Source organism: Cygnus atratus, chromosome 2, assembly GCF_013377495.2.
Source record: "Cygnus atratus isolate AKBS03 ecotype Queensland, Australia chromosome 2, CAtr_DNAZoo_HiC_assembly, whole genome shotgun sequence".
In the NCBI taxonomy this organism is placed as follows: domain Eukaryota; kingdom Metazoa; phylum Chordata; class Aves; order Anseriformes; family Anatidae; genus Cygnus; species Cygnus atratus.
In genome coordinates, this window is record NC_066363.1 from 17,513,867 (window position 1) to 17,534,936 (window position 21,070).

Consider the following 21,070-nt stretch of genomic DNA (forward strand, 5'->3'; position numbering starts at 1 on the left):
GCCCTCCGCATCGTGTGTGAAGGCGTTGTCTTAAAAAATCGCGTGAAGCCTCTCTGGCTTCAGCATGGATTCAAAAACCGTGCTATAATTGCATCTGCCAGAGGCATTGCAGCTGTATCTGTAGGAAAACTTCCTTTCTTGAGTACTCCCATGTTAACTAGCACCACGGCACTGTTCTTTCCAATTTGGACTTGAAACAAAAACCCTCCCATATGTGCACGTGTGTGTGTGTATATATATATATGTATATATATATATGTACAGACACCTCACCTGATGTTGATATTTACTTTCTAAGCTCTTTTTGTTGTTTTTTCTAATTTTTATATGTTGGTGAATGTGAAGATTACCACGTTCACTTTTATTTCGTAGTTACTTGCTGGCCTATTCACTTTGTTCTTGAGAAGGAAATAGTGGTATACAACTGACTCTCCATTCTTCTCTTTCTCCTCCTCTCTATTCTCCTGAGCCATCTGTTTTGTTCTGTTGTGTTTTTTTGACAAGTTAAATTCCTGCTTACTGCAATTGAAACAATCCAGTGTTCAAATGAGCTTATATGTGTAAGGTTTTGGAATGCTGTTGCTAACCATAGACTCAAATTTTAGTGTTATAGGAAATAATTCCTCAAATAGAGGCTGGATGTAACGTGCTTACAAGCGCTATCAGATAAAAAGTGTACAGTCAGGCCCAGGCTGCACAGAAGCTTAAGGAATATTAACAGCTGTTTGTATTTTTTTATTTCCCCTTGCACATGTAAGTTGCGCATGCTAAATAAAAATTTAAAAAATCAGTCCTTGTATTGCAGTCCATTTCTTTATTACTGTGAGATCACTGCATGCTATGAGTGTACATGTTATTCTGGGAAGCAAGCTACTACAAAACTGGGAGGATCCACTGGTTCCTGGTCTAAGGATGTTGTGTCAGTGCTGAGATGTGCAAGCCCTCGGATGGCTTCCTGCTGGAGAGGGTATACCGATTTCTCAAAATGCTAAGTGATAAGCAGCAGCTCTGTGCTATGTGGACTCGCTTCTGTAGTGCCGTAACCAAGAGGTATCTCTTCCGTAAAGAGCCCCTTAGATCTGAGAGTCATTGTTACCACTTCTAGATTTCTTTTTTCCCCCCAACCTCCAAAATGTGTTGAGTCTCTTGGTTTTGGGCATGCTCCTAATCTCTCTAAGAGAGAAGAGATGTAGAAGTGTCCTGGGAGGAGAAAGGAGGTGTCTGAACTTAAATACAAAAACATCTGTAGGCCACAAGCACAGCTGAATGTTGACCATGGTTAGAGAGATGCCTGCTATTTTTAATATCTTCTCAGACTGAAAAAGACCTAAATGAGCATGTAGTACTACAAAGTATGCAAAGAGAATTTGACCCTGTAATGGTCATTGCTTTCTTCTTTGTTTCAAAAATACCGTGATGGCTGTAGGCTGCCTTAGCAGCAGCTGCCCAGATTTTACAGTTACGGAGGCTGTTTTTCAGTGACTTTCTGCAACATGCCAGCTCTTCCTGAAGTAGGGGCATTTTTCACAGCCAGTATTTGAAGGCCTGGCTGACTCTTGGCTCTGTTTCGGCATGCTGGGATACTTCCTGGAGTTGAGCAGGGCAGAGCATAGCTTTGAGCCACCTTGCTTCTACCTAATGCTTCTGCAGGTGCTGTGTTCTGTATGCAGCTATCCCTCAAACAGCTGTTGAGGCTACCCTGGTGTATGAGTTCAGAGCGATGTTGACATACAATCTGTGCTACCTGAACATGGTGAGGCAGTGCTGTCATTTGACCCTTGATGCTAAATCTTGTTGTCTTAACCGTGCTTGCTCAGGGCTGTCTGGTGTGCTTCCAGGCCCGCCTGGAGGTAGGGAGGGCTGGAAAGCAAGGACCTTGGAAGAAAAGGTGGTCTTGGAAGCTTCTCTTGTAGAGGGTCATTGAGTTTTAGCATGTTGCTTATCTTCGGGTGTAGATTTACTGTGATATTCTAGGCTTGTTCCTTCAATCTAATTTGCCAAAACTGAGATGAAAAATCTTTGACTGACTGAGTGCCCACCATTACTTGAAAGTAAACTGAAAGAGGTAAGTAAAATCCCTAGAAGAAATCATTATCGTTATTTTTAGAAGTGACTTTTTGTGCAATGTGAACTAAAGAACTTTGCCACCAGACTGGTGCTCTGAGCTGCCTTGATTTGAAGGCTTGCACGACATAAAAATTCCCCCAGTTTGGATTGCTCACTCCAGTTAGGGCCTGTGTTGCTGCCACTGTTATTAGAAAGAGGAGGTTAAGGTAACTCATGAATGCTGAAGTGTCTCCCTTCTGTTCCCACCAGAAAAAAAACAAACCCAACCTACACCAGGAGCAGTTCTTTAACTGTATTTTCCTCTGGGTCTCTGGCTTGCTGGTGAGCCTGTCCCTGCTGGATGAGCTAAAACTTGTGGGTGGATGCTGGCACTTAAGCAAAGTCAACAGAGAGCCATTTTAATTTCAAGCCCCATTACAACCAGAAAACAAAAGATCAATATTTGAGAGACAGTCTATAAGGAAACAAATGGAACATGAGTTCTCTAATTCCCTATTATCTGTTGCTTAGCATGCCAAAATAAGCATGCTCCCCAAAGCCTTGGGTAGCTCTCTTAGCGTTACAGAGGGAAGATTGCTGTGGAGGCACCAAGGCTCCTCATCCTGGCTGGCGGTCTGTGTGTGGAGCCGTGGCTGATGTTTCTGCTGTCAGAGCCGGCTCGGTTAGCTCTGAAGGAATTTGTGTGTGTAATCATGGGATGTCATAAGGCAAATCACAGGCACTGCAGGGAAGTCAGGAGCATAATCTGGAAGCACCTGTAAGCACTAATGCTGTGCAGTGCTTTACAGGCATGGAAGATGCGGTTTCTGCCCTGGAGCTTGTTGTCTGTAGCATGTAAAACACAGAAATAAGACCCAGTAGACAAAATCTGTTAAGCTTGCTGCATATGTGGTCTTGAAGCCCTATCCAGTGTACAGGGATTGTGTGAAAATGACACTTGGGCATGGCTACCTCTGTCATTTAGCTCAGTGCTGTGTGCTATTTTTGTTGTACACACAGACACTAACTAGTGAAATATTAACAATGTGTTTTGCCAACACGCATGTTTACTATGACATCTCTATTGGATTTGGCAGGAGAACTGAAAATTGTGCTTTTAACGCTATATGTATTTTTTCTCCCTTTTTTAAATAAGGGGAGTGGTTTAGTCCAGAGCCTGCCTGAGCACTGCTTGCAGTGCTGGGCAGAAGGCGCTGCTAGAGCAGCTGGCACATATCTGCCTGGGCTCCATCTGTCAGAGCCGACCCTGCTTTGTGAGTCCCTCTCCCGTTGGATAGATTAGTTTCTTGCTATGATGTTTGCTGCCTGGATTAAAATGGAATTCTTCCATTGTTTTTTTTAAAGTTATTTTCTGTGAGGGTGATCCTAGTGGTTTTTTTTATAAGCTGCTTCTGCCCTTGCTCATAGACCTATTGAAGTCTGTGTTAGGGTATTGTGAATGTCACATCTCACGGATTTGTCTCAGTTTAGGTAAAAATCATTTATGAGAGTAAGGTAGTTATGGGGGGCTTAATCTCAGAGACACGGTTCTGTGCCATGTATACAGGTCAAAAGGGGCTGGGACCTGGTAACCTGAATCTGAGAAAAGTAAATGCTTTTTCTAGAAATGTTGATGTACGTACTCAGCTTGCGTTTTTTGTTATCAAGACTCCGAAGTATTGACCACTGTGGTGTATACATGTGAGTACATTTAATATATGCATGTCCCTCAAACTCTCCTTTGGAATGAATTTCTCTCACTAACGAAGAATTTTTCTCCCTCTACCTTCCCCAAAAGAGATGATGATTAGAAAAAATGCGACTCTTCTTCCAGTTCTTCCCCAGAATAAAGAGCAACTTTCAACTAAAAGAGGATCTGCAAGGCCATGGGCAGATTGGCTAAATTGGTCTCGGCCCATAGAGATGCTAATTTGCTATCAAGGCTATTCAGGACCGGTCAGGGGAATATTATTGATGGAAATGAAGGATTTGCTTCTAGCTGATTGTCTAGCATATACAGGATTTGGGGGAAGGGCCTGGCTGAAGCAGAGCTTGTGAGCCGCAGACAGCAGTTGGGAGGCTGTCCTGTGTGTTGGTCACCCTACAGTAACTTGGTGTGCCTTGACCTTTGATAGGCAATAGCTGGCTAGTCAGTGATTTTTGCCAAAATAGTGTCTCTAAAAAGGATCAGACTGAAACCCTGCTTGTGGGCTGTGGTGGGGTTGTTGCTGTGGCAGCGATCACCTTGTTGTCTGGTGCCTTGAACCAGCGCCAGCTTTGTTTTGCAAGGTGTTTACCTGGGGAGAGGAGATTCAAGTTCTGCCAGTTCCTCCGCGCTTGGTAGGGCTGAGTTACTGCACCTTATCTTTGGAGAAACCAAACAGACCGAGTCTTATTTCATACCATTGGGATAGTGCTTGTGGGCGCCGGAGGGGAGTTCAGCTGATGGTAGGTGCTCGTCTGATTATGCTCGATGGATTCCGTGAATTATAGATGCCCATCTCCTTGTGTTTGTGGATTTCTGCCTCAGTAGATAGGAGGAATTGTTTACTGAGTGGACTTGAAAGCATTTCATCATCCTGCTTTTAATTTTGGGGCTACCGTAGTGTGAGGGATCTTAGGTTTTTAGAGCTGTTCTGAGTGGCTGAGCATCCTTCCGTGCCTCCTCCATCTTAAATTCCTTCGTGCTGCTGGACCAACCAGTCAGTTAAGTGGTTGAGAGCTTCAGTACTTGACACTACTCCCTGCTGCGTAGGAGGAGGAGGTGTGTTGGGTAGCCTGTTCCTTCTCTTGTTTTCATTGTCAGGGCAAGGATTGACTGCCAGTCCCCTGGAGAGAAGGCCTTGGACGGGAGATGGACATGTTCAGTGGCTGCAATGTGTTACTATTCATAGCTTGCAAGCTATTGGGCTCTAAAATCCTGAGCTTTCAACACCCCACACAAATTCAGGAATGGTAGAAAAGTACAACAAAATGACAAGTTATGACAAGTCACTTCAGTAAAACACTGAATGTTTTTCTACTGGACATGTTGTAGCGCTGCTTTTTGTGAGGCGGTTTAGCTGAGATTTACCTGTGCTCTGGAATCTGTGTTTTTGGCTTTTGCTCCTCTTTGTATGGAGACTGGGTTTGCTTTGCTGTTTTATTGGGCTGTGCTTGTACTAAGTCCCGTCCTGTTCCCTGTCATAAGTGCTTTCTTTTTAAATTTCCCACAATTGTTTTTACTGATGGTAGCAATGATAAGAGTGGCAAAGCAGGTGGTTCTAGTATCAAGAACATGGAAGGTGGCTGGTCTGAGGCTAACTATGTTGAAGATGGGCGGGAGACAAAGCGTGCTGATAACCCTCTGAAGTCTTACCTGGGGTGTTACGGGATGTCTCATGCTAGTATATTGGGCAAAGGTTGAGCTTAAACTTCTCAACCAAATCTCCTGGTGGCTTGCTCCATTTTCCAGTGAGGGAATTGAGGTGCTGATTGATGAGGAACCATCTGTAACTCTTGGCAGATAAATACCAGGCCTAGCATAACTCTGTGGATATTGGGAAGTACTTAGTGCACCGTCCCATTGAAGTATGTCTTAGCATAATGTGTTGTAGATCATGTGCTCATGACATACATCAAGTAAGGCTGTTCCAGGAGGCATTGACACACCTGGTTTCTACTCTATTCCTTATCTGGATGATGTATGTAAAGACTATAAGCAACACCTACTTGTAAATTTTGAAGCCTTAGTATCCACTGCCACTCTGGAATAATGTATATCCCCTAAGGCTATACCTGTGACGAGAGAAAACTTGAATGCTCCCCAGTGAGCAGCTTCTAGTAAAAACCACGGTCTGTACTGATTTCCTTGGATGGCTTCCAGCTAAGTTGTTGGCTCCTGAAAGTTCTCCAGAACATCCAACTTCATGGCACCTGCTGCTGGGACTTGCCAGTTAGGCTTTCTTCTCTTACTTGTAACTGATCTGTTGTAATAACTGTCAATGACAGCCTGAAAAGTCTCTCTCAATACATCATGTTAGTGTTTTATAAGCAACCTTCATGAGCTATGGGTAAGAGGGAATCTGTATTTACAGTGACTTCTGGATTTAAACAGATAAACTTTATCTAGTGTACTTGGCGTACTTAAATATTTGAGACATTACTGCAGCTTGAATGCAGAATATTTGGTCAAAGCTGAACATATGTTGTGCATAGTTTAGAAATGTCCAAACCTTTTGCCAATAGCAATCAGAAGGAAAAAAAAAGCCCTTAAGACTGTAGTCCAGCTTTGAGTTATTAGAAGACTTTTCAGATCAGTGAAGCAGCAATGTTAAGCTCATAGCTGCTTCTAAAAGATCCATGTAATGTCACTAGCTCTTGCTTTAGGTAGGTTTATAAGTGATCCTGTTTTCTGAGTGGAGAAGCCACTGTTCAGAAACTTCTATCTTTGAGTGGCACCAGCTGGCTCTCAGGGAGGTTAAGTACTGATAACAAGCCTCCAAGCCACTACTTGGATACATGTCTTCTCCATTCTACAAAACTATTTCTAATTGACTGGAAAAAATGAGGTGCTGTAGGTTATAGTTAGCTTAAGGTGAAAGTTTTGGCTGTTTGTTTTTGGTAAAAGTTCATTCTAGACTCTGTCAGGACCAGAATTTTGAAACCTCAACCATAGGACCTGTCTTACCAGGAATTGTATGTTCTATAAGCTTGAAAGTTAGATTAATGACACGAACAAAAGGGAGTACAAATGGGTGTATTGACAACTTTGTTGAATGGCATAGTTGTATTCTGTGAATACTGATAGGTGACAGAGACTGCTAAACCCATGTGGCAACTGATCATAGTAATATTGATTTTCTTTTAATCAGGCGACCAAGATGCAAAACGGAACAATTATCTTGTGCTTACCTTGAAGCAAAAACAAACGTACCACACTGCTGAATTCATTAAGTGTATCCTGAGCAAGAACAGCAAAGGCACAGCAAAGTGACTATAAATGATTCGTGGAGCTTGGTTGCAGTGATCGGGCCCTTGAACAGAATGCTAAGCATCTGAAAGGATATTGGGCACTGAATAAGTAACAGCTCTATTTAGTTCAATGATCATTGGGCTGCTCTAGGGCAGTGCTCTATTAGTAGTTTTTCATGGAGGGGTTTTTTCTATAATTGAGGTTGCACTTATTCCAACAGTTGATGAAAAATGTGGAACGATGCATGGCACACACTCAGGAGGCAAAGTAATTTGTTCCTGGCAGGGCGGCTTGTCTTAGGGCGACCTGATTAGCTGCTGTCTGACCTTTGGCAAATGGAGCCTGCTTTTCTGGTGGGGCATCTTCTTACAGGGAATTCCAGAACAGTAAATAGGCCTGAAGTGGAAAGAGGAAAAACAGAGGCTGGAGAAAAGGTATGGAGGATATGGACCAGTGCGCTTGCAATGTAATGCCTGGCTTCCAGAGATGCTCTGTAGTGTGAACTGATGTGATTTTGGAGGAAGCTGATACAAGTAGTTGGCTGCGTGCTATATGAACTAGAAAATGGTGGGAATGAGCTGGGAGTGAGAGTTGGGAGGGCGGGAGGTTTGTACACTGCACAGACGCTGTTTTGGAGATGTGCCTGTGTGAGTGGTGCTTTGGGGGGTAGAATTGGCTGACGATGCAACCTGTAAAGGTTAGTTACTGACTGATGGACAGATTCCTCATCATTTGACACTGAAGTGTTGCTGAACTGAGGAATCAGTAGACAAGTGGCAGTTTGCTTGGGCGCAGAGTCAATTTTGACTTGAATACAATAATTAACATTTTTTTTAAGGAAGTACTATGATACAAGTTTGGATTTAACAAAAAATATACGATGTGCAGTGTGGAATGCCATGCTGGTCCACCTGTCTCTGTGTATTCACTTGGATTGTAGGAGAAGCTTTCTTTGTTTTAATAGTAAACCCAGTTTTGTGAAAGCAATTTCAAACTGCAATTTTGCGATACTAATATCGCTATTAAGGATATGCTGGAGATACAAGTGGGAGCCTTTTACAGGGGAAACTTCAAAAGTTATGATGTTCTTGATTTAAATTCAATTTGCTACTAAACAATGCTAAAATTTCTGCTTATACACAGAACTACGGGGGAAACAACACTGTCTTTAAAGTTCTTAATACAAAATCATAAAGTAATTCTGTGCTGTCAGGAGTACCAGTCGGTTGACAACGTGTTGTCATCTCTGAATGGTTAACTGGTCCTCACGTATTGTACTAAAGCATATGAAAGATTGTAAACATGCATTATGATCCATACCACTTCTAGTTTTTGTTTAGAGACAGATGAAAATAAGTCGAAGGACATCGGAAATCCCTGCTCCCTCCTGCTGCTGCTCTTGGTTTTTCCCTCTCCACTCCTAATTTTTGCACACAGTGAAGCTTTTAGGTTGTATCTTGCAGGTACCGGCAGTCCTAATTCAGCAGTGCAGAAGACTGGATGTCAAGCTAGTTTTAGCCTAAATTGTTATGGAAACTGCACAGTGAAACTGGCCTGCATTATCTGCAGGGCTTGAAAATATTTCAAAGTAGTTCTGCTAGGACATGAAATACTCTGCATCTAATCTGGTTGCCAAACCAGTCATTTGGGCAAATAACCGAAGTGTTAGGTGCTTAGGGAAATAAGGGCGAGGCATTCGATCAATAAATCATGAGAGAAGAAAATAAACTTTTTACACATTGGAGTTTTCTCATTTGAGAATGCTCAGTAATTTGGTGCTGTGGCTTCGTAATAAGTTAGTGTTTAGTCTGACATTCTTTACTTAAAACTTGGTAATAAAATACTTGAGTAAAGGCTTTACATCTATGCTTCAATGAATACGAAGTTAGAATTATGGTGACTGGCTTCTTATTGGCTATGTCTAGTTCAGTAAAAACTTCCCTTTTAGATATCTCAGACTCCTACCTGCTTTTTCACCATAGTTCAGGTATAAATCACCTGCTGTTTTCTTTGGGCTTCAACCTGATAGGACAGTGTGGTTGTCGTTTTTTTTTTTCTTTTAAAGCTGCTGCTAGTGATTTGAAGTTTAAAATGCCTCTTTGGAGAGCCAGGGTGGTTAGGGAAGCTTGCTTCTTGAGCCTGTCATAGTTAACAAGTCCTTCACCATGCAAGTTTGTTTTCTAAAGTAAGTGACTGCTAATAAAGTTTTCTGACATCTAGAAACATCAACGTTCTTTTAAGCTGCCTTAAAAAGGTAGCTTTGTTTGCATTCAGAAATACTATTTGTTTTTTTGCCTGGCATGGTCTTAGTGCATGCAATGCTATTTTACCTTTTGGTAATAGATGACAATAAACTTTGCTGCTTGCTTCGCATTTTAGAAGGCATCTGTATGTGAGTCTGTTTGAAGGGTGGCTTTAACTTGGTGTTCTAGTGCGTGTCAAAGCACTGCTAGGAATATTAATCATGAATATAAACAAATTTCCAGGTTTGGGGGGCAGGATTCACTCCTGTTTAAAAATCATCTTTAATTAAAAGGTAGTATAACATAGTTTGGGTTGCAGTACCTCTACCATGCTGCAACTTTGTAATGTATCCAAGCCATTTACCTCCCAGTTCTCTCTCCTTAAAGCAAGAGACAAGGACGCCTTATCAGCCCTTTAAGTAAGGGGCATGATTATTAAATACTTGTGGATGTTAAACTAAAATTTAACTGAACTCTGGCACCGAGCCTGCCAGAGTTCATGAAGCGTTTGGACAACGCTCTCAGACACATGGTCTGATTTTTTTTAATTTTTTTGAGTTGTCCTTTGGGGATCCAGGAGTTGGACTCGATGATCCTTGTGGGTCCCTTCCAACTTGGATACTCTAATTCTAAAATATTGAGGTGAAGTCAGAGGCAGGGTTCAAGAATGGGTGGTAAGTGCGTGGAAGCCAGGAGGCACAGGATTCACTTGAATGCAAACTTTGTTTGCTGAGTTTGTGCTTGATATTGTGATGCATACGGTTGCCTGCAACATTGTTCAAAGGAATCAACAATAAAAATAGAAGTCTAGTTGGAAGAGACTATTAACATGAACCTTTCCTTTCGGTTGCTGATGCTGACTACACTGCAAATAAATAAAATGCAGCAGAAACTATGCTAGTACTGAGTCATCACCTGAGAGTCCTTCCTCATGCCCAGCACGTTTCCTCCCAAGGGAGGAAAGAGTTCTGGGTAGCTGCAGCTTGCGAGCTGGGTAGCAGATGAAGTGCCCACCTCCCAAACTGTGATACACAGAGCGCTTTGGAGTGGGGTTTGTGTACTTTGCAGGTGGAGGTGGCGTTGGTTCCTCCTGTTCTGCCCGTGAGAAGGCTTGGGCCATGAGATTCAAGGCATAGACAGCTGCTGGTCATGGACAGTGACCCGCTTAATGTGGGGGGAATTTTCCAGCTCTTCTCTTCGTGCCTGCTGCTGCACATTAATGGTACCTGAGCAAGCGAGGGCAGCAGTAAGCTCCCAGCCATCCAGGAACGTTCATTAAGCTTTCGCGTGAGGAGGGGCAGTGTCAGGAATGCTGCTGCGTCCAGGAGCCCCCTGCGCGCCCTCCTGATGCTCTGCTCACCACCCTGCTCCCGGGCTGCAAGGGCAGCAGCCAGCACAGCACAGCCGGAGGGGTGGCTTTGCAGGCAGCGTGTGCAGCAGGGGATACCCGACTGTGGGAAAATATTTTCTGTATTTAAGTGGCTTGGGTTATGTGATCTCATAAGGGATGGCGAAAGCTACGCTTCAGTGTTCCTGGGGAATTGGAGATTTTTCTGGAAACGAAGGATGGGCAGGCTTCAGAAACACAGCTCCAACAAATCACGACTGTTATTTTTTTCTACTGAATGAGTTGTTTCTTGGCATGTAATGTTATGGTTAAATATTTTTCAAATTCTTTGTCTGCTCTTTATTATTGAGATTTTTTTAGTGTAAATGCATATAGAGTACTTTGACTGCACAGTCAGATCTTCTTGATTACAGATTCTTCTAAATATAGGTTGTATTTTTTTTGTTCCTGTCCTTTCTTCCCCCAACCCCCACCCTTTTCCTGGCCTTAAGCAAACATCTTGTTCTTTTGCTTTACAGGCTCCAGATAAAAGGAAAGCGTTAGAAGAGACCAAAGCCTACACAACTCAATCTCTAGCCAGTGTTGCTTATCAGATCAATGCACTGGCCAACAATGTATTACAACTGCTGGACATCCAGGCATCCCAGCTACGGAGGATGGAGTCCTCAATCAATCATATCTCCCAGGTAATCTTTTTTAATAGAGGCATTATCTTGCCTCCTGTATTATTGAGAGCTGGATAGTTTACATTGTCTTCTTTGAATTCTCTGAGTAATGCGACTGAAAATGGTAAGACTTTCTTCTTTTAAAATTTATAAAAGCCACTTTGTGATGGAGGTCATGACTGAAATAAAACAGATCCTTTACCAAAAAACTCTAGGACTATATTTGACTTAAAGCTGGAGTTAATAATTAAGCTTCCAGAATCAGAAGCTGCAGTTGAGGAAGGGGTAAGGAAAAGTATTCTATTTTTGAAGGAAAGGAATTCAGAGGATTCAAATGAAAATGTTCTTCAGTGCGGTCAGTGAATTTAAAACCTTTGTTGGTCAGCCAATACTGTGCTAGTGGTACATCTTAGACCAAACTGCTAGAACTTGAAAGAAAATGCTTCTCATGGCCTCTGCTGTCCTTATCCCTGTAGGTCCTGCTAACCTCTGTTTACTATTCGTAGAGTAATTATGGTTTCCAAAAACTTTGTGAAATGGCAGCTCAGTGGTTCCCCTTGAAAGTGTGTCAGCAGGGAGGAGATTCCAGTGTGTGAGGACAGGCCTTCCTAGTAACAAACCTTTCTAAAACACTTGTCGACTTTGTGTGAAGAACTACATGAGTTAAAAGCAGCATCAAGTATTTAAAAAGTAGTTGCCACCAAAACAGTGAAGTAGGATGAAGCACAATTGCTGGAGATGAGTTTGGTGCTCTGTCAAGTAGTAGTCAGAGATTTCGTGGTGCTCAAATTATGACAACCTCCAAAGAAGTGACTGCGTAAAGGACTGAGCCGGCAGGCCATTGTGTGTCCTGTTGTACTGAACGCATCTTTTCTTAGGCATTTCAGAGCTTCAGTGTGTGAGGCGGTTATTGTTAAATCCTCATTGGCCCACTGATATGACTAACCATGGAAAAAGCCCCAAATGTTTGATACTAGCACAAAAGCTGTTAACCCTCTGTGCTGTTTGCTGCTTGAACTGAAGGCACTGTGCTGAAAGCTATTGGGTCACCTGATACATGAACTGTTTGCTAAAGACTGGGAACAATCAGTGCTTTGTAGAGCTTTTGAGCAGTGTTTAGCAAGGTCACTTGTAGTTTCTGTCGCTGGTTGGTCCTTCCTGAAAGTAATCCTTGCTAATAAATGAAATTCTGCTGAACAATTTTGTAGAACTAAACTAGATATGGATAATATGTACTAGCTCAGCTGTTTGCTTTCAAATGTACTTGATCAAATGCTTAAACTGCATATCTTAAATTTGCTGTGCAGTCTCTTGATAGACTTCCTATATTCTGAGTTTCCAGAGCATCTTTTCCCATGTTCGTATCAGTCATGAATAGTTCTATACCACTAAAGCATGGGGATGACTGTGTTCTCAAAATGGAATTCTTCAACACAGAAGTATTACCTAGAAACACAGATTTAAGGCACTGTCAGTCAAATAACTCAGTTCTGGATTTTGCAATACAGAGCAGATACCTGTGGGATAAGGTTCAATTTGATTTAAAATCTTTCTGGTAACAAACACCCTGGAAGGGCAGTTTCTGTTCCCTTGCACCTCCGTCACACAGTACTGACACGCTATTTCAGTTCTCTGTGCATGTTTTCCAGAATGACTCTAGGCTAAGTGACTAGACAGCTAATCTTGATTAGTAGCCACTCGACATTTTTCCTAGCTATGTGCCTTCTGTGGAAAAAGCACTCATGAAAAGTTAAATGGGGAGGTGTGCTCTGTTCTGGCTACTGGAACTTAACCGTACAGATGGAAAAGTTGCTTGCTTTTATAGGGAAAGAATGAATTCAGCTCCTTTTGTGTGTTGAGAGCAAGCAGAGGCTTCATGTGAGTAATCACACTGGGGTGAGGGAGCACTACTCTGAACACAGACAGTGAACAGCTCCAGGAAAGGCTTCTAGTCTGACTGCTACATGAAAGCCAGCTCAGCTGCATCTCTATTTTCTGCAGTCATAGTTGACTTTCAGCTGTAATGTGGCGGTCTGAGGTGGCCTGCAACATAATTATTTATTGCACCCATGGTACTGAGCTGTGCATACACAGCCCAGCTCTTTAACTTAAACCCTTGTTACTGACTTTGACCTTTCCAAGCTGTTCTGGTACAGCAGAACGGATACTTGATGTTGTGAAGTTTGAAAACTCTTTTGGTATAAGAGAACCTGTTAGGTAAGATTTTGAGGAAAAAGACAGCAAATCGATACTTTGCACCATCTCGAACTTGAAGGATATACTAAAGGTATTACATTAGATATATCTCTAGGACTCCGTACTACAAGCTTCCTACTGCAATCAGTTACACTGCGTATTTCTGTCAGTTCCTCTTTGGTGCTTTAGTTTGACCATTCTCAAGGCAAATACATACTTGGGGAGGAAACTTCAGGTGGGAGTTCAGCTAGTTTTGATGTAGGATACAAAGACAACCAGCCTGAGTGATGTGCTGTCGTGGTGTGGCCTCTGAACTTTCCCTATGGGACACTGGTGTAAAAAGGCAGTAGGGGAAGGGCTTGAGCCCCACATGACTTGTGCACCCACAAATGCTGGGTTTTAGCAGAGCAGTGGTTCAGTTAGGGAGGAGCTGTTTGTCTTCAGCTGCAGCGACCCAAAAGAGATTTTCCTTGAAGACTGAACAGCAGTAGCTAAGTGTTTAGCTTTCTTTGTAGTATCTGAAATGTGAGGTGTCTGGAACAGGTACTGTTTTCTTTCATAGTGATTTTAGGGAAGATGGATGAATGCATAGACTGGACAATGATAGAACAAAAGAGTTACTGAGGGTCAGCCGGCAGCGGGAAGGACCTTGGACATCGAGGTGGGACAAGAAGGAAGACCTTAACATTTAGTATATGACACTGAAGGTGTTTGCCAAATCAGTGAATAAATGAAGCATTTTGCCATGTTCCTTGCTGATATCGTAAACACTGTACTTGTACTCTGAATGAAGTTGATGCTATTAAATGAAATTCTAGTCTGCTGTTTACACTAATGTTGTTCATTTGTGTCAGTCCTGCATGGGTCCCCAAGCCCATGAGTGAATTCTCTAATAAATGAATAAAATCTGTAGTATCTTCCCCTTTATTCTAAAAATTTGTCATTTAGCAGAGGAGTCGACAGTTCATCTCTTCATAGCTTTCACATGGGAGCTCTTCATAAACATTTGACAGGGGAGAACTGCCCCTCTAGAAAGTTGGGCCTACACTTCTTTGCTCTTCTGGCTTAAGTTTCTTGGTGGTTCTTCCATCTCCCCGCTCCCTTATGCCTTTCCTCCCCCCAGGAACAAGAGCTAACTTAGGAAACGTACTATGAGATACATTTTTGCTGCTTCATTTCCACAAACTTGAGGAAAGTGAAGATGTGACAGAGCCAGAGTTGTCAGAGGAGAGAGATGTTGACAGGGACATCCTTGTTTACTGTGTCCAAACTGAAAAATGTAACTGATGAGCTCTCACAAATGTTTATGTCTGAGCAGCTGCAGTCCTGGGTGTAGCAACTATTTTTTTTCCTGGTCATAAATAGTTTTTTAAATAGCTCAGTACTTAAGTCCATGCCTGTTAAATCACGAAGAAAGGAATAGACTCCTTTTTAAGAAATGTTTTGCACCAGGAAACACTGCACCCCTTAAAATGTTCAGTGTTAAGATTCCCTTCTGCATCTGAAGCTGTTCTCCAGTGCAAAATAAGGGCTATTACAGAAAAGTGTTCTGAAAGCATAATTCTCAGCAAGAAAATATATGTGCATCTTTTGTCACCACTAAAGCTTTAGAAGCAGAAAATTACTGAGTTGGTTTAGAAGAATTTTGCCTGTCGCCCCCACATCTAATCCCTTGCACGTGTAACTGAACACAAGCAGGTTCACACAACTCTGGCAAGCAGAAAGCCAAATGCATTCTGTACAGCATGGTTGTCTGGCTAAAATCAGTGGCAATAAAGGCGCACACAGATCTTTTGTCAGACTTCTGGATCTTAACATTGTAGAGTGTGTTGATTGACATGTACACACTGCTCCTATCCCCATAGAGTGGGGCATTTTCCATTTGGTAGGTAACCACACAGGACTCGTGTGAATCAGGCTTCAGGGAAGCTCTGCCAGCAATGCTCTGGGGCTTGGAGGGGTAAACTTCTAAGCAGCAGCAAGTTGAGCAGGCTGGCTGGTTTTCGATGCCAGGAAAAAAGAGCATAATAGCTGTTAAGTGGTCAGCAGGTCTTTGATATTTAAAGAGGCATAAGGTAGTGTACATACAGTGGTGACTCCTTATGTTTTAGTTTATGGGGAGAAGCTTTCTCTGAGTGTGTCTGTCTTGGATTAATGCAATACTGCATTCATGGGTTGTGGCATATGAACACAGCACAGTTCAAATTCATGTTTGAAAACAAAGCAGAAGGAGGGTAGAAAACACGACAAATCATCTGCTGATGACTGTGGATGGCCATGCCTGGGGACAAGCATGAGTTACTCAAGTACTCTTGGTACTCCTATGGATGGTACTCTTCAGTTCCACCTAATGATTCCAAGGAACATCTTCAGCTGTTTCACCCTAAAGTTGCCTCTAAAAGGAACAGGATACATAAAACTCTGATCTTTTCTGACATGAAGAACACCAGGGCTGGACAATGACTGTTAAGTGGGAAGAAAATTAGCCAGATAAAAAAAAAAAATGGTTGAATGCTCTTTAGAGACCACTCTGAACATAAAGCATGTCCTCAGCAAATCTGGGGATAACTCTAAACTAGGAAAGTTGGTTCATATGCTGAATGAGTGAGCTTCAAGGCAGAGGAGCCTTGAGAGACTTGAGGATGGAGCCAGCAAAAAATGCAGGAAAGCTGGTGAGGTGCAGGGCCGTGTACCCAAGGTGGAGTAACCCCATGTGTTTGTGCAGGCTGGGAAGTGACTGAGCCACGGTCCTGCAAAGGTGCTGGTGTTCAGTGGATGCCATGCTGAGCATGAACCAGTGCTACAAGGCCATCTGAACAAGGTTGTCATCGGCTCAGCAGTGATGTGGCTGTCACCTGGAATGCTGTGTCCAGAGTTTTGTCACCCCTGCCTTGTTCGAGAGAGATGTAGGGAAACTGGAGGGAGTCCAGCAGAGAGCTACTGAGGTTGTCAGGGGCCTGAAGCCTACAGGGAGAGACTGAAGGAGTTGTGCTTCTTGAGTCTGACAAAGAGGAAGAAAAGCAGTGACACAACGGTGGCCAACGAATACTTGAGTCTGGCTCTGTCATCGTTGTAGTTAGTTTCTCTTGGTAGTGACAGTGTAAAAAGGAGCCTTAGCTGTAAGCTGCAGCTTGGCAGGTTCTGCCGTGAACTTGGGAAGACAAGTTACCCTCTGGTGTGACTCATTTCAGTGCTACGCTTCAGTAGCTGGACATACCCTAAAATCTGACTTTGTGCCCTTGCAGGGCACATCAAAAGCAATAGTAGCCAAATGGCAAAGGGGGAAGGTGGAGGCAGTTAAGTCAGGGAGAAAATGCCCCTCTGTGTCTACAAATCCGTGCTAGCTCCACTTCTGTACAAGCTTTCCTTTCCATGCATCCAGAAGTGCATGAGGAAGTGCTGTTTTTGCAAGAACAAGAGTATTATCTAATGTATACCTTGGAAAGATAATGGCATCTTTCTGCTTTTCTTGCACTTCCTTTGCTTGTGAGCAGACACAAATATTCCTAATATGGTGAAGAAACTTGCCCCCTTTGTTTAAATTAACCTTGCCTTGGGTGGCATTTGCTTTCCTAATAAAGTGCTGACAGTTATCTCTGTGGCCTTTGCTTCACATCCTGTTCTTCCTGTACTCTCTGTGATAGAGGCCAAGGCTCCCAGAAGCTGCTTCAGCTCAGAAGTTGTATTGTGCGTGCTCTGGTTATCTTGTCTCCTTATGAAAATTGTTAACTTTCTTCATATCGGCTTCTACACATTCTGTATGAATTGCTTAGAAGGTAACGTAACACATGATGCTTACCCTGTCAGCTGTTCTGTTGGGAAATTCTCCTCTTCATGACCACAAATGAACACACATAGGATCCGTCTAACTCCTGATGAGTTAACTATCATGGGAATGTTTTATTTTTATGTCTGACTGCAAAAGACCAACCGTAACCCTTTCTGTGATGACCAAGTGACTACCACAGTGACTCCTCTAGGGCAGCTGCTTTGATAGAGAAGAAGAAATTGAGTCAGAAACTTCTGTTTCCTGTCATTCTTTATTCCTACCTTTTTTGTGAGTACTGGGTTTGAAGGTGGTTTTTGGGAATAGCTAACTGTAATAGCTGTTCACTGTAGTGAAATCTGTCATGGGCTCATTGTTAATCCACACTGGTAGAAGGGCAGTCTGAACAGATCATTTCCAGTTTCTTTTAGACCATTAAAGCCTCCTTTCTGCTCTATGGGATTTTGGCCATAAGCTTTAGATACTGAATTAAGAGGCCTGATGCAGCCTCTTGCTTTCTGAAATCAAAGCGAAAATCCCAGGACTGTGGACGTTATTCTGGAAGGCTCCTTCTGATGACTTTGTACAACAAATGAATCAAAGATGTTTGTGCAATCTTTTTTTAATGAAAACCTCTCATATCTGGTAGATATATCACATAAATGAAATGTGTCACTAACCTCCTGTGAAGTCATATATTAGACTTCAGGAGTCTGGCTTTTTTTTCCCTTCAGATGCATCTGATCAGATTGTTGGCCAAAATTAATTTTCTTTCTACTTCAGGTCTATTCACATAAAGACCGTTTGTTTAAAGAGCTCTTGTTTCATGTTGTATTATTAGGGTTTTCTCACCTCTGCCAATGCTTTACTAGCACAAGGGCGAAGGAGGAAGGAAATGGAGGAAGAGATGGGGGTAAGATGCAGCAGCGGGTAACCAGCTGCCAAAGCGTTAAGTTGCTCACCATATCTGTGCCATCCAGCACAGCTATCTTTGTTGTTGGCTGGGTAGTGTTACCCTTAAGCTAACTATATTTGGGGAAAGGGAGGGGGAAGGTAGGTACGAGATGCTGTACTGCAGAGCTGGCATCTCGGTTGTATGGTGTCACTGAAACTGGCCCTCCCAGTCTGCTGGCTGCTCCAGCATGGGGCCGTGAGCTGGGTGCTTGTGGCTGGGCTTCTCCTGCAGCCGGGACAGGAATTGCCTAGCACTTTCTGCTGGCTGGTTTTGTTTTGGGGGCATGAAAGTACTTCGTTAATGGTGATCTGTAAATGGAGAACCAGGTAATGGTTCACATGAGTATTTTATAAGGCAGTGGTAACATTCTGACACTCTTTATACTGCTGTTGGTTTGGCCTTCTTCTCTTTACTAGCAGCCTATAGGGACCAATTTATGTGTCTGTTGGCATGTCTTGTAAAATACCTTTTCCAGGTTACATAGGAAAGAATTTGGTCACTGCAGACTAGTTCATGGGAGGTATACAAGTGACTTCTTAGATGCTCTTTTAAAGCTGAGACAGATTCTATTGTTTTGTTGTAACTTGAGTGTGGAAGTGTGTCAGACTGTTAACCTTAACAAATACTTGTCGTGTGGCTGCTGGGCCCAGGTGAGCATCCCTTTCCAGCACCAGTGGGACAGTACGAGCTTGTGCGTGATGGGGGCAGTTGCAGAGCACAAAAGTTTCCATTTAATGTACAGAAAGACAGTGTGTGTGAAATTGTACGTATTCACATCCTTTATGGCAAAACAGCTAATTATAAATAGGCTCGTGTTATATTCTTTCCGAACTATTTATTCCCCTGGAGAATATTTGTGATTCTTAACTGATCCTGTTGCTAGTGCCATGACAGAAAGTGGGGAGGAAACAGAAATCAAGATTTGTTTGGCTAAAAGCTGTGCTGTAGGCAGGGTTTTTCTTTTTTGAGAAAAATAGTAATATGTTTTAGACTAACATGGTTTGAGTAACAACTACTGGATGCCATGATTTGCTTTTTCAGTCATTTCCACTTGGAATGCTGGCTGTGTATAAGTACCCACCATAAAATATGTCTGCCTCTTTCTCAGTTTTAAAAAATAGATTGTTAAAGCTGTTATTTTCATAGAATCATAGAATGGTTTTGGTTGGAAGGGACCTTAAAGATCACCTGGCTCCAACCCCCTGCCATGGACAGGGACACCTCCCGCCAGACCAGGTTGCCCAGAGCCCCATCCAGCCTGGCCTTGGGCACTTCCAGGGATGGGGCATCCACAGCTTCTCTGGGCAATCTGTGCCAGTGCCTCACCATCCTCTGACTAAAGAATTTCTTCCTTATATCTAGTCTGAATCTCCCCTCTTTTAGTTTAAAGCCATTCCCCTTTGTCCCATCACTCCACTCCCTGACAAAGAGTCCCTCCCCAGCTTTCCTGTAGGCCCCTTTAGGTACTGGCAGGCCGCTGTAAGGTCTCCCTGGGGCCTTCTCTTCTCCAGGCTGAACAACCCCAACTCCCTCAGCCTGCCTTCATAGGAGAGGTGCTCCAGTCCTCTGATCATCCTCGTGGCCCTCCTCTGGACGCATTCTAACAGGCCCATGTCCTCCTTGTGCTGGGGGCCCAGAGCTGAAGGCAGCACTCCAGGTGGGATCTCATGAGAGCAGAGGAGAGTTTAATCTTCATTTCTAGTTCCAGAAAATGGTTACGTTAAGAACTGTGTCTAATTACATTATGTGGGCATGAAAATGAATGTAGTGCAGCAGCACAGGATCGCAGAACTTCTATTTTGTTTCCTCTTTGAGAATCTGCTAAATAAGAATGGCTTTTTCCTGAATAAACTCTTTTATGAATACTAATGTACGGTGGTTCTATAGTTTCACCTGTTTGTGCCTAAAAGCATTTGTTTCTTCCCTCACGTGTTGCCCTGGGATGGCTGTTACTTACAGGGGATCCATCAGCACAGTTCAGTGTAGTGCCATGGAGACCGAAGCACAACTTGTGATTCCTCTAACTTGCTACTCTGTTCTTTGCTTGCAATAGAAAATAATGTTTTGTAAGTCAAGCGTAGGTCTGATCTTGTCAAGCCATCTGGAACTCCTATACGTGGCAAAAACAGGAGCAACAAGGGTATGATTAAAAGCTGTCAGGCTTCTGTACAACGTGAGAGCAGGTAGGATAGGGATCCTACAGTTTAGAGGGATATTGATGGAAATTAGAGAACATATCAGTGCTTCGGGAGAGGTCTATTGAGCCATCTCTTGCAAATATAAGAACAATGAAGCATTGAATAATGGCCAAAGGGCTTGATTTGTTAGTAGGAAATTCTGCTTCCCTGTTGAGCTCAGTGTCTTAGGGGATTTTTTTCTTTATGGTATGGTTTTGAACAAAACTAGTCTGGGTAAGGAGGCGAGAAAAGCCTTCAAACCACAAATCACACTTTATCTGACTGGGTAGGGGATAAACGTCATCTTTGGGAAGCTGATCCTTTGTTGTGCATTTATAGGATTTCCTTGCATGTGTTGTTACGACAAATATTGGGCAAAATGCAGCAATGGCCAGATGTAGTACAGGACTAAAGGAGATGAGTGCTTATGTAGATAAGGCTCGTCTGCTGAACTAGGCTAGGAGAGGTGTTGCTGAAGTTTTTGAGCAACATACATGTTTTTGGTGTCTTAATAGCTGATAGGTAGTGCATGTTAACCTAATAACATGCCAGCTTGTGGACGAGCAAATTGTTTGTTCCTTTTAATTAGAAAAAAATCAAATGCTATTTAAACCTGTGTGTTCTCACAAACAACAACAACAAAAAAACAGAACCTAAAGTTATGCAGTTGATCTGCATGTGTATCTTGGCAGGTGAAACATGGCATTTGAGAGCAGGTAG

The 21,070-nt window shown here is 42.8% G+C and overlaps 1 protein-coding gene across 14 annotated transcripts in view; it reads left to right on the top strand.

Annotated features, from left to right (window-relative positions):
• The window catches only part of ABI1 (abl interactor 1), an 80,332-nt gene that overhangs the window by 12,704 nt on the left and 46,558 nt on the right, over nt 1-21,070 (top strand). For all 14 annotated transcript variants that reach the window (XM_035545525.2, XM_035545526.2, XM_035545515.2 and 11 more), the window contains exon 2: nt 11,110-11,277. In XM_035545525.2, coding sequence (XP_035401418.1) covers nt 11,110-11,277 — 168 coding nt within the window. The remainder of the gene's footprint in view (nt 1-11,109; nt 11,278-21,070) is intronic.